At 33.8% G+C, this 20,200-nt stretch overlaps 2 protein-coding genes across 2 annotated transcripts; one reads left to right on the top strand and one right to left on the bottom strand.

The window, feature by feature from the left end:
- Window positions 1–4,817: 4,817 nt before the first annotated feature.
- Window positions 4,818–6,611, bottom strand: LOC113514533 (uncharacterized). The gene is made up of 2 exons (XM_026898621.3): window positions 5,798–6,611; window positions 4,818–5,549 (listed from the first exon to the last, which is right to left on the bottom strand). The coding sequence occupies exons 1-2, from the start codon at window positions 6,525–6,527 to the stop codon at window positions 4,954–4,956; spliced, it is 1,326 nt and encodes a 441-aa protein (XP_026754422.2). The 5' UTR covers window positions 6,528–6,611; the 3' UTR covers window positions 4,818–4,953.
- Window positions 6,612–18,961: 12,350 nt separating this feature from the next.
- On the top strand, window positions 18,962–19,451 carry LOC113514531 (uncharacterized). The gene has a single exon (XM_026898619.3). It carries the CDS (start codon window positions 19,110–19,112, stop codon window positions 19,449–19,451), a length of 342 nt encoding a protein of 113 aa, XP_026754420.2. The 5' UTR covers window positions 18,962–19,109.
- The last annotated feature ends 749 nt before the right edge of the window (window positions 19,452–20,200 follow it).

Here is a 20,200-nt window from a genome sequence, read left to right on the forward strand (position 1 = left end):
GTCTTTTACCATCAGCTGAGCTGCATGCTTGTTTGCCCCTTGTGTTATAAAATAAAACAAGAAAACTTTAAGTAAAGAAATACTAATGTCTACAGTTACCTGTAACGCTTTTATTTATCTTGCCAATCCTGTCAGAAAGCAGGGGTCTATTATGAGCGCTGAAAACCTGACAGTTTTATAGATCAAATTGAGCTGCACTAAAAGCGCAGATAGAATGATTTTTAACCAATTTCAAAAAGATAGAGATTCTCAGTTTTTTGTATTTTTTTCTATGTTTGTTAGCTCATAATTCAGTCAGTTCCATACCGATTTGGAATATTCTTTTTTAGCTGAAAAGCTATATATACTTGCAGATTGATCCCATAGATATTTTATTGAAACCGGTTCAGTAGTTTAGTTTTGAAATCAAATAATGTATTTTGCCACAACTGAAGTAGTTTTTTTTTTATGGAACACAATTTTTAATTATGTAGTCACGTAGTTTACGCCTGTCAAGTTTTGAAAGTTTTGTATTAGGCTCAATTTTATTATTGTATCTTTATCGCGGACATTATTTTTCAAATTTTGTATTATGGACAACATTTTATGTTGTATGATATTGTTAATTTCTTTGATTTTAATTATTATTAAATTAAATTATATATTGTATCTAAGGAAGACTGTTTATTATATACACATCTTACATCTAAGTACTATAAATATTAATAACAAGACTTAAAAAAATCTTAAAAATAAAAATAAAATATTTGAGATCACTACCAACTGGTAGGGTACCTAAGAGAATTACTTCATTTTCACTCTGACTGGCTATGGAAATGCGTTCATCAAAGTAATACTTTAATTATAATTTGATCTGTTGCAAAAACTAAAAATAGATGAACGGCCGGCGGCACCAGCTTGCGGGTGTACGGTCGGGTGGCGTGGCATCGGACTATCGGGCCAGATCACCTTCCACACAGCGATAACCTTAAAAGCACCACCAATATTAATACATCAAACACCCACGTGCGCGCGCATACATCACTGGCCGCCGGCCACCGCCGCCTGAGTAACTATAGTGCTACACCACGCACTGTATTGAAAACCCTGCTGTACTTATTATGAATAGCAAATTAGTTGTTCTTTGATTCTACATTCTACATTTTTTTTTTCTATATAAATTTATCTATTACAATTTACCAAACATTTAAGCACACATCTGAATTTTTTGCAACTTATTATAGTAAACCAGCTTACGGTCCATCTGATAGGTTTTTTTTTATACAACTTAGAATGGCAAACAAGTTGACGGTCTACCTGATGGAAAGTGGTAACCGTCGCCTATAGACATGAGCAGTACCATGGACATAACAGAGTATACTGTTTCGTCCATGATACCCCCCATGCGTTGCCATTCCTGAGGACTCAGGTGTTATCGCCTGAGGACTTTGTTTTTAATAGATGATAATGGAATGATATGTGCATACCTGATTCATTCTCTCCTATCATTCCTCACTGGTGCCCCGCCAGTGTATACCGATAGCGCAGGCGGGATTACCATTTCGTTATCAACCATTAAAAAAAAAACGCACGCGGTTTTCTTAACGCGTTGCCAATTTTGAAGCATACGGTGTTGTACCTCCGTATCCTGTAATTTCACTGCCGTATTTCAACTTTCAAAATGAAACACTATTATGCAAGTTGCTTCATGATGATTCCATTCTAATCGTAGCGGTTATTGCTACCACAGTTTACATAATGTGACCCTTAAGAAATCTTTTCTGAAATGAGATATTAAATAAGTATATGACCCACTAAATGGTGAACGATCATCGTATATGCCAATTTACAGACGCTTGCAAAGCAAGGAATATTAGAGAGTGTTGCAAATCCCATCACTTTGAACTACTTAGGTAGCAAATGAGCCTCAGACCTACCTTTTTTTTATACAACTTAGAATGACAAACAAACTGACGGCCCACCTGATGGAAAGTGGTAACCGTCGTCTATAGACATGAGCAGTACCATTGACATAACAGAGTATCTGTTTCGCCTATGATACCCCGCATGTGTTGCCATTCCTGAGGACTCAGGTGTTATTCCTCTGTACCCAGTAAAACGCCATATCCCAACCTTCAAACCAAAACACAGCCATGAAAACACAACTGCTTCACGGTTGAAACACGAATGGAAGAGAGTGTTACAAAGCAATCGACTACTTTGTACAAAGTCTCCCTCCGTACCTACCTGATGATAAGTGGTACTACAGCAGAGTTATTGCGTGTATATTAAATAAATATAATCTTAATAAACAACATTTAACGTAATCAATGATAGTAAACATATTAAGATACTGACTGGAGTTACCAACTCGCCTGCCAAGCGTGGCAACTATTTCCAAAGCTCCCCGTAGGGAGAGGCTTATGACCAGCAGTGGTCAGTCAATGGCTGATATGTATGTGAAAAGACAGGGGTATTATGCAGTATTTACCTACGTGTGGCCAATCTTTCACTTTAGACATAACATTAATATAGGTACTTAAACATACTCGTAGAAATAACCCGCCTGAAGCAGAATGATTATTATCTACTTATTATATATAAATTTGACTTGATTAGAGAGAGACTGACTTTTTCAATTTTGAATATTTTTACGAGAAATATTGATATTTAAGAGATTTATTACAATAAAATTATAACTTTAACTAGTGAATTACTACGCTGTGCTTAAATACGGTCTTTATTGTAAGATAAAGCACTAAAAAAGACAATCCATTCAAGCGCTGATCTTACTCCGTCGCTTGATTAAGCAACGTGGTTATGTTGATTAAAACCAACCGGTGAGCACTTTTTTAAAACGCATTTAAAATACACATTTTAAAGATAATTTTATGGCTGTTAGAGAAGGAAAAAAAAAAGCATATAAATCGGGCACGCTTAGCTCATAAAAGAACATAAAAGCTTTTAACCACAGGTGGTTGGTCGGTTCCCATAGCTCTGTTCTGGGGCCATGTACACCGTGTACCATATATGGGACACGTGTTACATGGATCAATATCTTATCTCGCTGGCGCCGGCGGCTGCAAGGGACGTCTAGGGGATGATCCGCCACAGACCGGCGTTTTATTAACCGACTTCAACAAGGAGGTTCTCAATTCTGTTGTATATTTTTATTATGTTTGTTACCTCATAACTCCGTCAGTTGTTTTGAAAAACCGATTTGAAAAATTATTTTTTTATCTGAAAGAATATAGTTACAGATTTGTCTCATAGAAGTTTTATTAAAATCGGTTAAGTAGTTAAGTTTTTAAATTAAAATAACTGGTTTTGCTACAAGTCTTTTTTGGTGCAATAACATCAATATAGATGTCGATAGGAGACAAATGTGATGCTTATTCTGAGGTTTAAATAAAGAAGAAATGATGAAAGGTAACATATAAGAGCTGAAATTCTTAAAAATCTACGAAAATAGGAGGCTAACTAATGCCTTATGCATTAGTTCTTAGGAAAACGCATGAGAGGTATTTTCGGAGGTATTCTGTGGTATCCATAATGGTATGTATATTTACAACTTTTCGTCAGGTGAATCATTAATTATTTCCCGGTTCTAGTATAGCATAAAAATATTCCTTAATTGTACTATGAACTACTAAAATAATTCGTTGAAACGCCAGAAATAAACGCTGCGTCCAAAACGCGACTTCATAACACTGAACTGTTCTCTACAGTCTCACTTGCTGCGCGGTATGGTAGCAATTTGAGATAATACTTGTCTTTACAAATTGAACAAAAAATAAAACACGCAGAAGGAAGTGTAATATATTAAGTACACAATAAAGTAATTTAATTTATATTAATTATATTCATAAGTGTTATAGATGAACAATCATATTAAAAACTAAATACAAGTGTTTGTGCAAATTATTAAAAGTTTTCGAAGAAGGTGACAAAAATGACAATTGAATAATATATATAAAAGCCATTTTATATTATTTGTCATATTTAATTTGTACTGAACAACTTGATAGACACTGTCCAAGTTACTTGTTTTATTTCTATCTGTTATTTTAGAGTTTTAGTTCTCAAAACTTTTTCTTTGTACCATTTATACTAATCTTTATCTCAGTTAGTATAGAATTTATTTGAACGTGACATTTAAATCCTTTTCCTCCATGTTCCACACACTTTATAAATATATTGTTAATCAAGAGTTATGCAGGTAGATATTTATTTTTATTAAACCCCTATGATAACGTTGAATATATACTTTCTAAGTCCCACAGACATACATACATTCAGTTCAAAGGAAGACTGTATAGTTTTTTTGTAGGTGAATAAAAGGAGTACAGTACAGAGGAAAAAAAAATAAAAATTGTAAATGCCACAAAAATAAAATGGGCGATGTGGCATTATATTAATAGGAAAAAATTATATAGACATAAAAAAAAACCTCTTCTCTAGACCGGGTGTGATTGTTAGTATCACGGAATCGTCATAATGGACTAACTGTCCTAACTTAGACCTCATCTATTATAATTTACTGTCGCCCCGTCAGCGTATATCATCAAAACCTATTCATCAAATAGATACCCCTGTTCTACTCGTATTTCCGATGAGCAACGTAATCCCTTAGTCCTCAAGAATGGCAACATATAAAGGTTTATAAGTGATCACTGACAGTATTCATCAGATAACACTTCCAGCTTGTTTACCATTCTAAAAAGTACGTATTGCCCTTATATTGCTAATTATATTAAAAAAGGTGGTGTATAAAATTATACGTCTGTTATATATTTATTTACAAAACAATAATAAAAATTTAAAATACTTTGGCACATTTAGCTATAGGTATCTAAGAGTTTTAGCATTGCATAGTCATGCCCGAATTACAAATATTAATAATAATAGTAACAAAGTAACACTATAATACTCTTTGGTAATCAGTCTGACAGTAGAAAACTAAACTAGAACCTATCAACAAACGTAGTTTATAGGGAAATATTTCTTGTTTTCTTCATTATAAATTTCTTTTAATGTACCATCAATGTTTGAGGTATAGATATTCTTATTTTGTGCATATTGTATACCAGGACTTTCTCCACTTTCATTAATACCTAATTTACTACAATACTTATCTTCGATGTTGTCATTATAATTTATACTATCATCAAAATATATACTAGATGTCATTTCAACGTTGCTATTAAAGTTTTTCTCTAAATTAAGTTCAGCATCATATGTATCATAATTCGCTACATTCACTTCAGTGTGTCCATGCTTATAAAGTTTTCGGCCGCTATTTTTGCTTGGTTTAGCATCCGTCGACGTCGAAACTTCAGGGGACTTGATTCTTTTGCTCTTGTATCTTCTATTCTGAAACCAGATCTTCACTTGTGTGGGTGAAAGATTTAGTACCTTAGCCAGCTGTTCCCTTTCTGGTGCAGTCAAATATTTTTGAGCTCGGAACCTTATTTCCAGAGCGTGCACTTGACCATGTGAAAAAAGGATTCGGGGTTTTCTTTTCGCGTTTTTGTCTTTTCTTTCTGATTTACTATTATTGACAGGAGCCTCTGTTGACAAAAATAAATATGTGTTAAGCATGAAAAATTATTATTTAACTATAGTATTGTGTTTATAGTTATTGAAATTTAAATAAAGAAAACAACGATGAGTAAACAAAACCTCTTTTTCTAATATCAAATTATATTTTAATTCGTATTGATAACTGTTTTTAATAATTGTATTAAATATTTTATGATTATCTTCTAATATGTAAATATAATATTATATAAATATGTAATTATCTAAATATACATACTGTTGTGTTTTCGAGGCGATAAAGGAGACTTATTAAACGATTCTGTACTGGAATATGATATGTTCTCTAATTCTTGTATACTTCTATCATCATAACTTCTTTTTGTCGTTAAAATTGGTGTGACAGGGATAGGGGCTGCTTCTCTATCTATTTCCACTATAGAAGTTGCATCTGGCAGTATATGATGGGGGGGAGGTACTACTAATTCTGGATACTGTTCATAATTTTGATGATACAAATTATGACAGCCATACGGATTATAATTATAATAATCATCTATTTTAGGATCGTGGTAAATATCTTGGTTCCAATAATGTTCCACATTTGTATGAACAGGCACATTTGGATACATTTGATTGAAATAATCCGGGGGGCAATATGTCTGATTCTGATGATAAATTGGGTCGTACTCATAATTTTTTCGCTCTCTGTCGCTTTTCCATAGATCGTTTCGTTCGTAAGTAAAATTTTGTGGTTGGTTTATGTTCAAAATATCTTTTACAGAGAATGGAGTGTTCAAATTCTGTTGGTTTAATGCCGAGCCGTCTTCAAATTTTATTCGGTAATTAGCTTTTTGTTCATAACACGTATTTGGTAGTTCGTTCTTCTGTTTATCCAAAAATTCGTTTGCGTATTCATAATATCCATTTTTGCAGTCGTTATAATCGTGTTTCAAGCTGTTATTATTATAAGAAGTAGATACTTCGTTATGTTGCTCGAATTTATCCATTGCACTGGCACTTTTCACTATAAACCATTAGTTATTTTGATTAATTGTTTTGAGAGTGAATTAATGAACTTGTTGTTTAGGAGAGAGGCGATGGAAGACTGATGGTGTATAGATTGCGCCCTGAAACCAATCGACGGTGATTGGTGTGTTATGGGCGTGGCTATGGGTTTCATGCTGTCACTTACTCTCATGTTGAGTCTGGTGTCTTGCCGTCTCTGTCGGTGATTAGGGCTGTTTACTACGAAACGTAAATAAACCGTATGATTTCATGTGGGCGTTAAGAGTGATGTGCTCTTTGATTTTACTAATGACTCAGTAATTTGATTATTTTGAATCTGTGGCAAAGTTATAATTATGTATCGTCTTTTAATAAAGTACAATAGATTAATTGAAATTAATGATTTATAATAGATTTTTTAATATTTTTAAGAGGAAAAAAGTGTTTTTGAGATTTTACTATAAATAGAGAATCTTTAATAAAAAAATCTTATTATCCTTATTTATATTAGAACTAAATATTTTAGTAAGTAGGTAAATAATATTTTTACATTTTATATTTTTTTTAAAAAAAAATTGTAACAAAATTTTAATATAAAATTAGAACCAATTGAATAATAAAATTATCTAATAAATTTAGAGACAGGTAAGGGGGAATATACTAACGGTTTCAAAAATTATCTTTCAATTATTAAATTGGTAAATAAATTGCTTTACACAAAAAAAGATATCTAAATAATGCACTAATGAGTTAAAATTTTCATTCTTTAAAATATATTAATTTTACATTATGTACCTAATTAGATATTTAACCACATTCGCTGATTGATAAATATTTTAAGTATTATTCCCACATTTGTATATTGGTCGTGTATTTATTTTTGTGAGTCGAAGCGGTGTGAATTAATTGTTTATACTCGTATTGACCTGTCATCTCCTAATAATAATCTTGAAAGTACTTACGTGTGCCTAAGATGTGTATTTATTGAGTAGATATATTATATAACTATACCATGTGACTGGTTGATAACTATTGATAACTATACCATGTGATGTGTTGCGTTGGGGAATGTTGCGTTGGTTATGTGTTGCGTTTTTTTTTATTTTATGGGTGAAGATGAAATGGTAACCCTGCCTGCGCTATCGGTATACGCTGCCAGGGTACCAGTGACGGGTGACAGGTGAGGATGAAGGCAAGTCAGTTGGCCCATAGTGATCAATTGAGTATGAATTGACCACTCCGGTTACCAGGGGAACCGCGTGGAGGTCGACTTGATAGGGTATATTGCTAGCAATGGGGTTATTAAATCTCATTATTAACAATCCCTTTCCCCCCTGTTGCGTTGGTTTGGCCATTTGGAGAGGATGGATGAAAGAAGAATTACGAAAGAGATTTATCGAGCAAGAATGAATGGAGATGTCGGTAGGGGCCGCCCTAGAAGGACGTATGACGGGCGAGCGTGTATGGAAAGATTGATGAATGTGGAAGAAGCGAAAGAGGTTTGTTTGAATCGAAGCATTTGGCGTTCCATTGTTTCTGCTTACCCTAATGGGAGACAGGCGTGACAGATATGTATGTATTTACATTCACATATATATACTATATATATATACACTGTAATTTCTATAAAAAAAAAATAGAATGAGTATCTAGGACGTTCCTATTGTTAGCATTATCTATATAACTACTTACAACTATTATAAGTTCTAAAAATAATATTTCTCTTTTCATATTATTGCCTTTATAGCGCTTAATAAAGATTTATTATCATAGTACACAAATAAATAAATATGTTTATGAACTCTTAATTTTTTAACCATTTCACGCGAAGTGTTGTAAATGAATGAGTGGATCGTAAACCGTGGCGCCCTTCAGCGGTTGTAACCTGAAACTTTATGACTTCTTACTTAATTCCGACTTGAGACACCGATTGCGCATACAACCGAAGATACTATTATGTGCAATTATATAATTTCTTTTTATGAAAAAAAAAATATCCATATCTTGAAATTCTTATATTAATAATATATTTTTTTACAATTAAAATTTGTTTGATCCTGGACCAAGTCGTGGACATATAATTTTGACTAAACATGAAATTACCTCATAAAAGATTCTATATCGAATTAAATGATTCTATTTTAACCGAAAAGATTTAATTAACGTGTTGTAAAAATGTAAGAAAGATTGAATATGGGTTTCTGTGGAATAAAATTTTTATTTTCGCAACGCAATGTTTAACACAGCATGTCATCTGAGTGCGGTGTCTGACAACAATTGAGAATTGACCCCAGAAAAAAAAAACACCAGACTATCACTGGCTGACACGTGTGACTTCCGATTTCATTGGAATACTGAAAAAAAAAGCAGATGTAATTTGACTTTAGAATGGATTTTCGTTTATTTCGTTCACGTTCAGATAAAATTTAGTAGTAATAAAAGTAGGTGTTCGTAAAAAAATATGTTGGCCATTATTTTAAAATCTTTATGACATTAGAGTAAAAAGACCGTAGATTTTTAATCTATGGAAAATAGATAAAATTCTTTATTGTTTTTTTTTAAATAAATAAAAAAAAATTCTAATTAGTTACTTTTTTTTTATACAACTTAGAATGGCAAACAAGCTGTCGGCCCACCTGATGGAAAGTGGTAACCTTCGCCTATAGACATGAGCAGTACTATGGACATAACAGAGTGTACTGTTTCGCCCATGATAACCCCCATGCGTTGCCATTCCTGAGGACTCAGATGTTATTCTTCTGTACCCAGTAAATTCACGCCACTTCAAACCGAAACACAGCCATGCAAACACAACTGCTTCACGGTAGAAACACGAATGGGATAGATATCCAAGCAATCGACTTTTGTACAATATAGTCTTCCTCTGGTAACTTCTGGTAAGTACTTCCCATATTTGGGTATACCTACGAGTATATTATCATTTTAAAAAATAGCTGACCCGCCCAACCGACGTTGTCTATTAAACTTTTTTTTAATGACTTCATGTTTTTGTGATAATGTTAAGTAATATCTTCAAATCTAAACTGACTTTTTACTCTCTTTGTAATCGATAGGGTTTCTTCTGTCTTGGTCCAATAAGTGTTAAATATCTATCTAATTTTGTCACAATTTTTATGTCACAAAATCTTAAATTACAATATTTTTTTTTTTACTAGAAAGTGTTTATAGTCTGTTTTTAAAAAGTAAACAAACAAATATTTGACAGACTACTGATGTCCAATAGTAGTACATACATATAAAAAATTAATTAATTGATTAAATGTTTCGATTTGTTGGTAATTTCATTTAAAAATGTTTCTGTGATAATTACAATAAAACTTAGTTACTGTTTCATTAAGATGTGTTCAAACAGACCATATTTTCATATATGTATCTTAATTTTATGAATGAATGAAAACTCTTTATTGTTCTCTTCAAAGAATGATACAGTTTTTTTTTATATGTGATAATGGAATGGTGATTTCTGCCTGCGCTATCGATATACACCGGCGAGGCACCGGTGAGGGATAATAAGTGAAGATGAAGTAGGTCTTTAGCCCATCGAGATAAATTTACCAATGAATCAATCACGATGGTTCCCAAGAGGAGCCGCGAGGAGGTCGACCTGATAGTATATATTGCTAGTAATAGAGTTGCTAATACATGCCTTTTCCCCCGAATGGTACAAATTATAAAAATTAACAATACATACACAAACAAAATGAATTTTGAAAATTAATTTTTTTTTATTATTATTAATCTTCATAATAATGTAACAAAAATGTTCTAGATTCAAGATTTATTTATTTGTAAAACATGCGTATAAATACATGCAGATGGGGGGAAAGGGATTGTTAGTAATGGAGACTGAAAATCCCATTGCTTGTAATATACCCAACCAGGTCGACCTCCTCGCGGTTCCCCCTGGAAACTATCATGGTTAATTCCTGATGAATTCAACGTGATGGGCTAACTGGCCTATTTTCATTCTCATCGATCATCCTTCACTGGTGCTCCGCCAGCGTATCCCGTTAGCGCAGGCGGGGTTACCATACCATTGTCACCCATAAAAAAAAATACATGCAGATGTTGACAATATAATATCGTTCGACATGTTTAGCCTGTACGGCATACAAAAATATGTAGTTACATTAGTATTACATGTAGTAGATCATTCACATTATACATCAAGTCCATTTTATACAATTAATCGTCATCACATTACAATTTTAAATACATTTAATAAATAATAATTGTCGGGCAAAAATAAAATAATATTTCGCTTTTAACAAATAGAAAACGAACATAATATTTTTTTAGTTTTCATTATGCCAAATAATTCATTTCACAACATATGCGATGTATTAAAATGCTAGAATGATTTATGAAAATGTTAATTGATTTGAAATAAAACAGAACAAACAGGGGATGGTATGTGGATGTAGTAACTGAATACCGCGCCGCACATACATACACACCTACGCTATACCGCGCCAGCGGCTGCACACACGGTGCGATTGAACTAAAAACCTGCTTTATACCAATTATGATAGAGTTTATTTCGTATAATCATTTAATAAAAATGTACTCTTGCTAAACACGAGACATTAAACTCAGCGGGTTGAACAAATTAAAATTGTTATCTTTTGAATTTTTTTTTAAATTTATTTTTTATACGCGTAAGTCTTTTATAAAGTAGGATCAAACTGGGGGGAAAGGGATTGTTAGTAATGGAGACTGAGAATCCCATTACTAGCAATATACCTAACCAGATCGACCTACTCGCGGTTCTCCCTGGAAACTATCATGGTTAATTCCTGATGAGTTCACCATGATGGGCTAACTGGCCTGTTTTCATTCTCATCTATCACCCTTCACTGGTGCTCCGCCAGCGTATCCCGTTAGCGCAGGCGGAGTTACCGTACCATTTTCACCCATAAAAAAAAAAGTAGGATCAAACTAATTTAACATTATGTTTCACAACAAAGAAGACTTCAGTTGTGTCTAAAGAATTTACTTTGATTTAAAGACTAAAGTACTGAAAAAATTTTGATAAAATTTCTATAAAACAAATTTGTAAGTAGGTATATCTTTTCAGATAAGAAAAAAAAATGATTCCCGCTCCTGTCCAAATTGATTACTATCCTTTTTTTTGAAGTCGGTTAAAAAAAATAACCTAATCTTTCCGCTGGCTATTATTGGTCTCCGGTGAAATTGGAAATCTTTTCCCGATAAAGTTAATACTTCATCGGGAAAAGATTTCCGGAATGAAATTCAAAATTAATAAATAATTTATTGAATCAAGTCGCAACGATTTGCCTTCAGTCGCAGTGTTGCTAATGCTCTCACATCGCTTTAATTACATATACTTCTACTTATAAACTATTAAAGATTGTCGGTATGCTAAAAAATAATTTAATATATTGAACAATAACTATTGTGAATCATACTGTATTATAATTATATAATATTTATATATTATATAAATACTTTATTATATATATTATAATATCTATACCTATCATACGAATATATATATAAAGATAAGATAAAAAGTAGCCTAGTTATATCCTTCTCCATCCCATATAGATAAATATTTACACTAAAATTTCCTTGAAAAGATTTTTTTCAGTAATAAGACTGCCTTATTGTATTTACTTAAACAAGTGTATATATATAAACTACTTACTTTCGGTTATGAAGTATGATTGAGTAAGTACTCAATCGTAGATACTTCATAATCAAGATAGTTAAAGATATTCCTTAAGAAAAAAGCTGACTCCAGTAGAGATAAAGTTCATTACCTTCGGGTATAAACTCTTTCAATTTTGATTATTTATTATTTTTTTTTAATCATAACATTAAATTATACAAAAATACTATTTGAAGTCGGAAATACTTTATAAAATTATTTGGATGGTAGGAAAATTATTTTTATGGTAACACTGTAAGAATTCTTGAAACCTAGACAAAACACAAACAAAACGGCTAGCCAATTAACTGCAGACATAGAACCATCACATTCCATTTTAATATCTTCTGATTAGGGGGAAGGGATTGTTGGTAATGGTAAGGTTAGTCCTCATTGCTATCAATATACCCTACCAGGTCGACCTCCACGCGGTTCCCCCTGGAAATTATCGTAACTAATTTATCGTTGAATTCGTCACGATGGGCTAACTGACCTGTCTATTCATCTTCACCAATTATCCCTCACTGGTAACCCGCTAGTGTATACCGATAGCACAGGCGGGGTCATCATTCCATTATCAGCCATTAAAAGAAAATATCTTCTGATTTATGCTCTACACGTTAGAAATAAAGTTTGAAAATGCTGCGAGTGTTATGAAATATCAATTCATAAATATTTTGATTACATTTTATGCTTGTGATAATCGATCTTTCGAGTAGTACCAATATATAAAACGTAATGTAAACGTAAAGTAATGTAAACCAAATAAAATATTTTATTGCTTAAAAATAAAGTTTAATTTTTTCAAATATTATTTGAAGTCTGATGAAGGTTCTTATGATACGAAAAAATTAAAAAATAAAAACCATTTATCTTTTTTCTGAATAAACTATTCTTAGTTTCTAATTCAAATGTTACATTCATATATTGTTCTCAGTAAATTCTCAGTATTGTTTGTTCTAACTAAAGACGTTGGATGATTTTTGTTCCAATATGAAAGAATGGACTTTGTAAATAGCAGCAGTACCAAAACAACAATAGTAAATATAGTTATTGTTGTATCAGCCGTAACTGTCCACTGCTGAACATAGCCACCCCCATAAGAGGGGTTTGGCCATTAGTTGCTACGCTTGGCAGGCGGGTTGGAAACCGCAGTTTGGCTTTTGGAGATGTTTTAGGACAGACGCTACTGCCCATCCCTCCACCATAAGCTCTCTTAGTCGCCTCTTACGATACCCGCGGGAAAACAAGGGGTGGTATATTCTATGCCGGTATCTATAAGGCTAATAATAAAAAAAAATTGTGGTAACTAACAGTAAATCGTGCCGAAACAAAAATAAAATATATAGGTATACATGTCGAATATCAGGCTATAGGATAAATACCTAGGTAATGTAAGTATCTATTTAAAAATTTATTTACGGCGACATTCATAAAGTGATAATAGACAAGCCATTACAATTTATAAGCTCGATAACGACCTCCTTTGCAGTTCGTAAATAAAAATTTAAATCAACAACAGTTTTTAAAACTTTTTAAACAATCTCAAATAATGCCGATGGGTGAACACTTAAAGCTGACAAATTAGTAATAAAGTAGCGAGTTTACGATGTACTCCTACAGCACTGAAGTGGTTTCTTCTAATGGGCAGATTTCACATTTTTTAGAGCGAATTTTTCACATACTTTGAGGTTCTTCAAATTATGGTTACACACAATTTTTCGTGTTACCTACCTATATACATATATAGACACGATTATGTCTCACACGCCGTGTGTGCATAGAAAGGGCCCTTTACTTACTTGTGGGTGTCGTAAGAAGTGATTAAGGGAGGATGAATATAAATTCAGCAGTAGACAGTTAATGGCTGACATATTAATAATGGGGGGGGGGGGGGAAGGGTTGTCAGTAATGTGAACTACTAGTCCGATTGCTAGCAATATATTCTATCAGGTCGACCTCTACATGGTGCCCCCTGGAAACCAACCCATGCTGAATTCCGGGTTTAATCGTCACGATGGGCTAACTGACCTGCTTTCATCGGGGAGAAAGGGATTGTTAGTAATGGGGTCAAATAGCCACATTACTAGCAATATACCCTGTTAGGTCGACCTCCACGTGGTTCCCTCTGGAAACCATCGTGGCTATTTCTAGTTGAATTTGTCAGGATAGGCTAACTGACCTGTTTTCATCCTCATCAGTCATCTATCACTGGTGCCCCGCCATTGTATACCGATAGCGCAGACGGGGTTACCATACCATTATCAACCATGGACATAATAATAATAATAATAATACCGAGAAGAAGAGAAAATATCTCGACCTGGCTCACGAGGTGACCGAAATGTGGGGGGTGACATCTACCGAAATCATCCCAATCGTTATGTCGGTGAACGGTCTTATCCCAACCAGTCTGGAACAACATCTCAGACGGCTGGGATTCCGAGGCGGCTCACTCCCGGGAAAGATGCAGAAAGCGGTGCTCTTAGATTCTGCCCGCATTGTACGCCGGTTTCTCTCCCTGGGGCCCTGAACCCCGGCCGACTGTGCTTCTGCCGGGAGTTAGTTGCCATCTCCTCTCCTTAAGAGGGGAGATGAGAATTTAAGTGAAATTTAAAAAATAATAATAATAATGTCTCAGATATTAAGTACCAACATTTATCCGCGACTTTGTACGCGTGACTGGATTATGTTCATTGGACGCGATAAAAAGTAGCCTAGTTATATCCTTCTCTACCCCATATAGTACCTGTATACTAAATTTTAAAGTAATTTATTAAGCCGTCATGGCGCCATGAGGAAACAAACAAACTCACTTTCACATTTATAATATTAGTAAGAACTATATGAACAATATTTTACTTATAAAATTATTTACACTAAAATTTCCTTGAAAAAATTTTTTTCAGTAATAAGACTGCATTATTGTATTTACTTATACAAGTGTATCTGTTACATCTATTGCCTGTGTTGTTTTATTCCCTATATTTTAAAATGCAAATAAAGTATATTCATTCATTCGTCCATTCTATTTTGGTTCAATACTCGTTAATAATGAATTAAGAAATATTTTATATTTTATCCAGGATGAAAAGACATATTTTTTCAACATCGTGACGTATTCAACGATTTTAAATTAGTCAAATATTATGGTTTTCATGGAAATGAAATTTATAATTTTTTTAAACGTTTTTAATTTTTGCATACATTTTGTATTATGAAACTCGTATGTACATCTAGTGTTGCAAAACAAACATATTTCATGGTCTTGCAGAATCTTTGTTTGATAAAAAATATATACAAGGTTTAATTCCATTACATCTGCATTAGTTCTGATAGATGGTGCATTATTATAGATATTTGTTTTCTTTTATATATTTCATAATATATATAAAAAAGGTTACATTAACTATATTTTTTTTTAATTTATTGATAATGTAAGTACAAAAACGTAATGCTAAAGTAAAACAATAATAATTTTTGTCATGAATGTACATTCATAATTTAAATGGTAATTCATAATTAATGTACATTCAAAATTAAATGGAATAATATACTACCCATCTCATCCGCCTGTACGACCGTTTCTATGAAGTCGAAGCACCAATGAAGGTTTTTTTTGTATGATAATGGAATGATAACCTCGTCTGCACTATCGGTATACATTGGCGAGGCACCAGTGAGGAATGATTGGTGAGGATGAAAAAGCAGGTCAGTTAGCACATCGTGACGAATTCAACGATAAATTAATCACGATGGTTTCCAGGGGGAACCGCGTGGAGGACGACCTGATAGGATATATTGATATCAATGGGGGACTAACCTCTCACATTATAACAATCCCTTCCCTCCTATTAGTCATAATCTACAGGCGACATATACCAATTTCTAATAGGCGTGCTGTAAGTTGCATTCTTAGTATAGTAAGAAAGTAGAAATTAATATAATAACATTATAGATATGCCAATATTATTATTTTTAATGAAACAGTAATAGTATGATAGTTATAACGTCTGTAAATCAGTTGTTATCACAGCATCCTTATCGTACCATTAAAATTAAAATATAAATATGGCATTTTAGGGGGGGCAATAATTCATCTGTATAAATTATCTAGTATATTTTTCATTTTTATTTAAACGTTTTAACCCGCATACATGCTGCTTTATGAAACTGGCGTTATGCCATCTAGTGATAGATGAGAATGAAAACATGCTTCTTTCGCCATCTTTGTATGATAGGAATTACACGACGATTCTAACATTTGCATTAGTTCTGATAGATGGTGCTGTAAGCATACTTTGTTTTCTCTTATAGTTTCATAATGTCTACCACAGATGTCTACTTACAATTTTTTTTTCAATTTATTGATAATGTAATGCTAAAGTAAAACAGTAATAATTTTTGTTATGAATGTACTTAAATAGCGGGGCACCAGTGAGGAATGATCGGTAAGGATCAAAAAGCAGGTCAGTTAGCACATCGTGACAAATTCAACGATAGATTAGTCACGATGGTTTCTAGGGGGAACCGCATGGAGGTCGATCTGATAGGATATATTAATATCAATGGGGACTAACCTCTCTATTGATAGCAATCCCTTCCCCTCCCCTCCCCCCTCACCAATGGAGGTTGAAACGATAAAGATTGAGTTTTATCTTCGCTTGCGCTATCGGTATGCTCTGACGGGCCACCAGTGAGGGATGATAGGTAAGCATTAAAGCAGTCAGTTATTCCATCGGAACGGATTTCACAAAAATTAATCATGATGGTTTCCAGGGGGGGCCGTATTGAGGTCGACCTGATATTACTAGTTTTTTTTTATGGGTGAAAATGGTATGGTAACCCCGCCTGCGCTAACGGGATACGCTGGCGGAGCACCAGTGAAGGGTGATTGATGAAAATGAAAACAGGCCAGTAAGCCCATCATGATGAATTCATCAGGAATTAATCATGATAGTTTCCAGGGGGAACCACGAGGAGGTCGACCTGGTTGGGTATATTGCTAGCAATGGGATTTTTAGTCTCCATTACTAACAATCCCTTTCCTCCCAGTCAGGCAGTATTAGGTAATATGTTTATGATTTTATTTGAAATTTTCCTTAATGAAACTTATATTGTCCTTGTAATAAAATTTGAAAGGCAATACATTACATTCTTACTCCGTCATCACATAGAATGTGTATTGTCTATTTATTTTTCATTAACTATCTTAGTATTTAGTTAGGATAAACTTACATATACATATATTTACAGCAGAAATTAGAAACCTACTCAAATAGATAAGTACTTAAGTTTTTTTTTATGGGTGATAATGGAATGGTAACCCCACCTGCGCTATCGGTAATACACCGGCGAGGCACCAGTGAAAGATGATAGGTGAGGATGAAGCAGGCCAGTTAGCCCATCGTGACGAATTCAACAAGAATTGTTCACGATGGTTTCCAGGGGGAACCACGTGGAGGTCGGCCTGATATTGCTAGCAATGGGAATGTCAAACTCCATTGTTAACAACCCCTTTCCCCCCAATACTTAAGTTAGTGGTGGATATAGGTAGGTATTCAATGTTGAACAGAGAATTGGATGGTGGACTTAGGTGCTTAACATTACTGTAAAAAGAACTCTTTAATATCCAAATTAACTAGTAAACAAACAATAATACCGTATTAATTAGGTTGATAATTGATAAATCGTGTGTCGACCGCACGCGCGTTGATTCCGCACAATCATTGCGCCCTATCACAAAGACAATCGCCGAATCGGATCACCCGAGCCAAATAATCGAATAATAATCGAATAGTTCGATTGTTTGGAACGTTGACTCGGTGGGTGGTCAATCGATGGCCAAATGAGATTACTAAATGGTTAATTACATATCATGTTTCGTGTTCCAATAGTTTAGATAGAGATATTACGCGAACTCAGATTTATCTATAAAATATTATGTGCAAATGTAGATCTATCTATTCTATTTCACACCAACCTGAGGTCCACGTAAGAGGCGACTAAGGAACTTAATGTTCGAGGGATGGGCAGGAGCGTTCTTCTTAAAACTTTTTTTTTATACAACTTAGAATGGAAAACAAGCTGACGGCCCACTTGATGGAAAGTGGTAACCGTCGCCTATAGACATGAGCAGTACCATGGACATATTCCTTTGTACCCAGTAAATTCACGCCATATCCCACCCTTCAAATCGAAACACAGCCATGCAAACACAACTGCCTATGTTCAGCAATGGACAATTAACGGCTGATAAGATGATAATGAAGTCTAAAGCTTATCTGTCAAATCTATCCTTTCTTAATTCTTGTATTCTTTTTTTTTATACCACTGAGGTGGCAAACAAGCATACGGACCACCTGATGGTAAGTGGTTACCGTAGCCTATGAACACCTGCAATACCAGAGGTATTACGCGTGCGTTGCCGACCCTGAAGAAACCTCTTTACCCCCCTTTTAAAGAACCCCATGCTGTAGTCTCTTGGGAAAACCTCGGCAGGGAGCTCATTCCACAACCTGAGTGTTCGTGGGAGAAAACATCTTTGAAACCGCGCATTACGCGACCTTGCTTATAAAGGTTTTATTTCTTCCAATAAACTTTAAAATGAATATGTTTTTTTGATTAGACACTTTATTTCTGGTCTTTGTCAACCCTTACATGTTATTTTATTAATAGACAGAGAATAGACTCACTACAGTCATCCCTCCGTCAAAGAAAAAAATAAAAAAACATCAACTTTTAAATGTCAATAGTAATTTTGTCATCTATTTTAAATAAAATGAACTGTCTTGAATATTACCTGAAATATATAATATAGTAATTTACCTCGGGTCTAAAATATATATTGTAATATGTATTGTAAAGTCATCTAAACAGAGAATATTAAAACATGACAATACTGAGCAAAGTTCTGAGTTTACCCGTTCACTTCCCATTGGTACGTGGTATGGTGTCTTACGCCATAATCTGGCCGACTTGTAGTATCGTCCAGGAGTACATAGCACATGGGACGACCATAGAAAACGCGGATTTCGCCAGGGCGGCGCGTTTTGGTGTTTTCGGTACAATTTTCTGGCCAACAGTGCAGACTATAAACTTTTATTTCGTATTGGAGAAGAATAGAATTGTATTTGTAAGTGCCGCTAGTTTTGTGTGGACTGTATATTTGGCCCATGTGAAGGCTATAGAACGGAAGAAAGAAGCAGAAGTATTGGATGAAAAGAAAATTTGAAATTCAATCAATATTTTAGGTGCAAATGCGTTTATTTATCTTATATAGGTTAAGTGATAAAGAAAATTTATAGTTACAATTGTTTTTAATTTTAATTGCTTTTTATCTCTTGTTCTTTATATTGAGGTATTATAATAAAATTGATGACCATATTATCAACCGTTACTGTCTGCTGTTCAACATAGGCTTCCCACTATTGGAGGGTATTGCCAGTAGTTGCCATGCTTGGCAGACGGATTGGCAACCGCAGTTAGGTTTTGGTGTTGTTTTACCTAAGAGGGACAATTCTACTCATCTCCTGACCATTACGTATCATACTAAAATTATTATTTAAGAATTATTGTAAGATTTCAATAGCTGTATTAAAACTAACGGAAAATTGCATATTACATACAAATGATAAGAATACATTTTCCATTTTCACAAACTAGTTTAAATATTTATATAGTATTTGGAAATTTGGAATTGTAAACAAGCTGATAGCTCACTTAGTGGGACTGTTGAGTGAATGGTTACTGTTATCTAATTGGAATAACACTATGAATATAGTGTGTATTATTACTGAGTTTTTGAGTAATATGCTTTAGTGTTCTCTAATGTAATTGCCATGTCTCTTTAAGTCAAAACACAGCCATACCAGTATGGATGTTCAGCGGCAAAAACACGAATCTTTGTAGGTAGTCTCGACAAACAAACATTAAATAAACAAGTTTTAAATAATGCGTTTTGAATTGAAATTTAAACTATCT

This window comes from Galleria mellonella, unplaced genomic scaffold (assembly GCF_026898425.1).
Source record: "Galleria mellonella isolate WM207_F2 unplaced genomic scaffold, CSIRO_AGI_GalMel_v1 utg35, whole genome shotgun sequence".
Lineage (NCBI taxonomy): Eukaryota > Metazoa > Arthropoda > Insecta > Lepidoptera > Pyralidae > Galleria > Galleria mellonella.

Excerpts from the sequence above, each read along its gene's own strand:
- LOC113514533 (XM_026898621.3), bottom strand. The coding sequence starts at position 6,527 with ATGGATAAATTCGAGCAACATAACGAAGTATCTACTTCTTATAATAAT. Across the intron at positions 5,550-5,797 it reads ATCGCCTCGAAAACACAACA|AGGCTCCTGTCAATAATAGT; the intron begins GTATGTATATTT and ends TTTTGTCAACAG.
- LOC113514531 (XM_026898619.3), top strand. The coding sequence starts at position 19,110 with ATGACAATACTGAGCAAAGTTCTGAGTTTACCCGTTCACTTCCCATTG.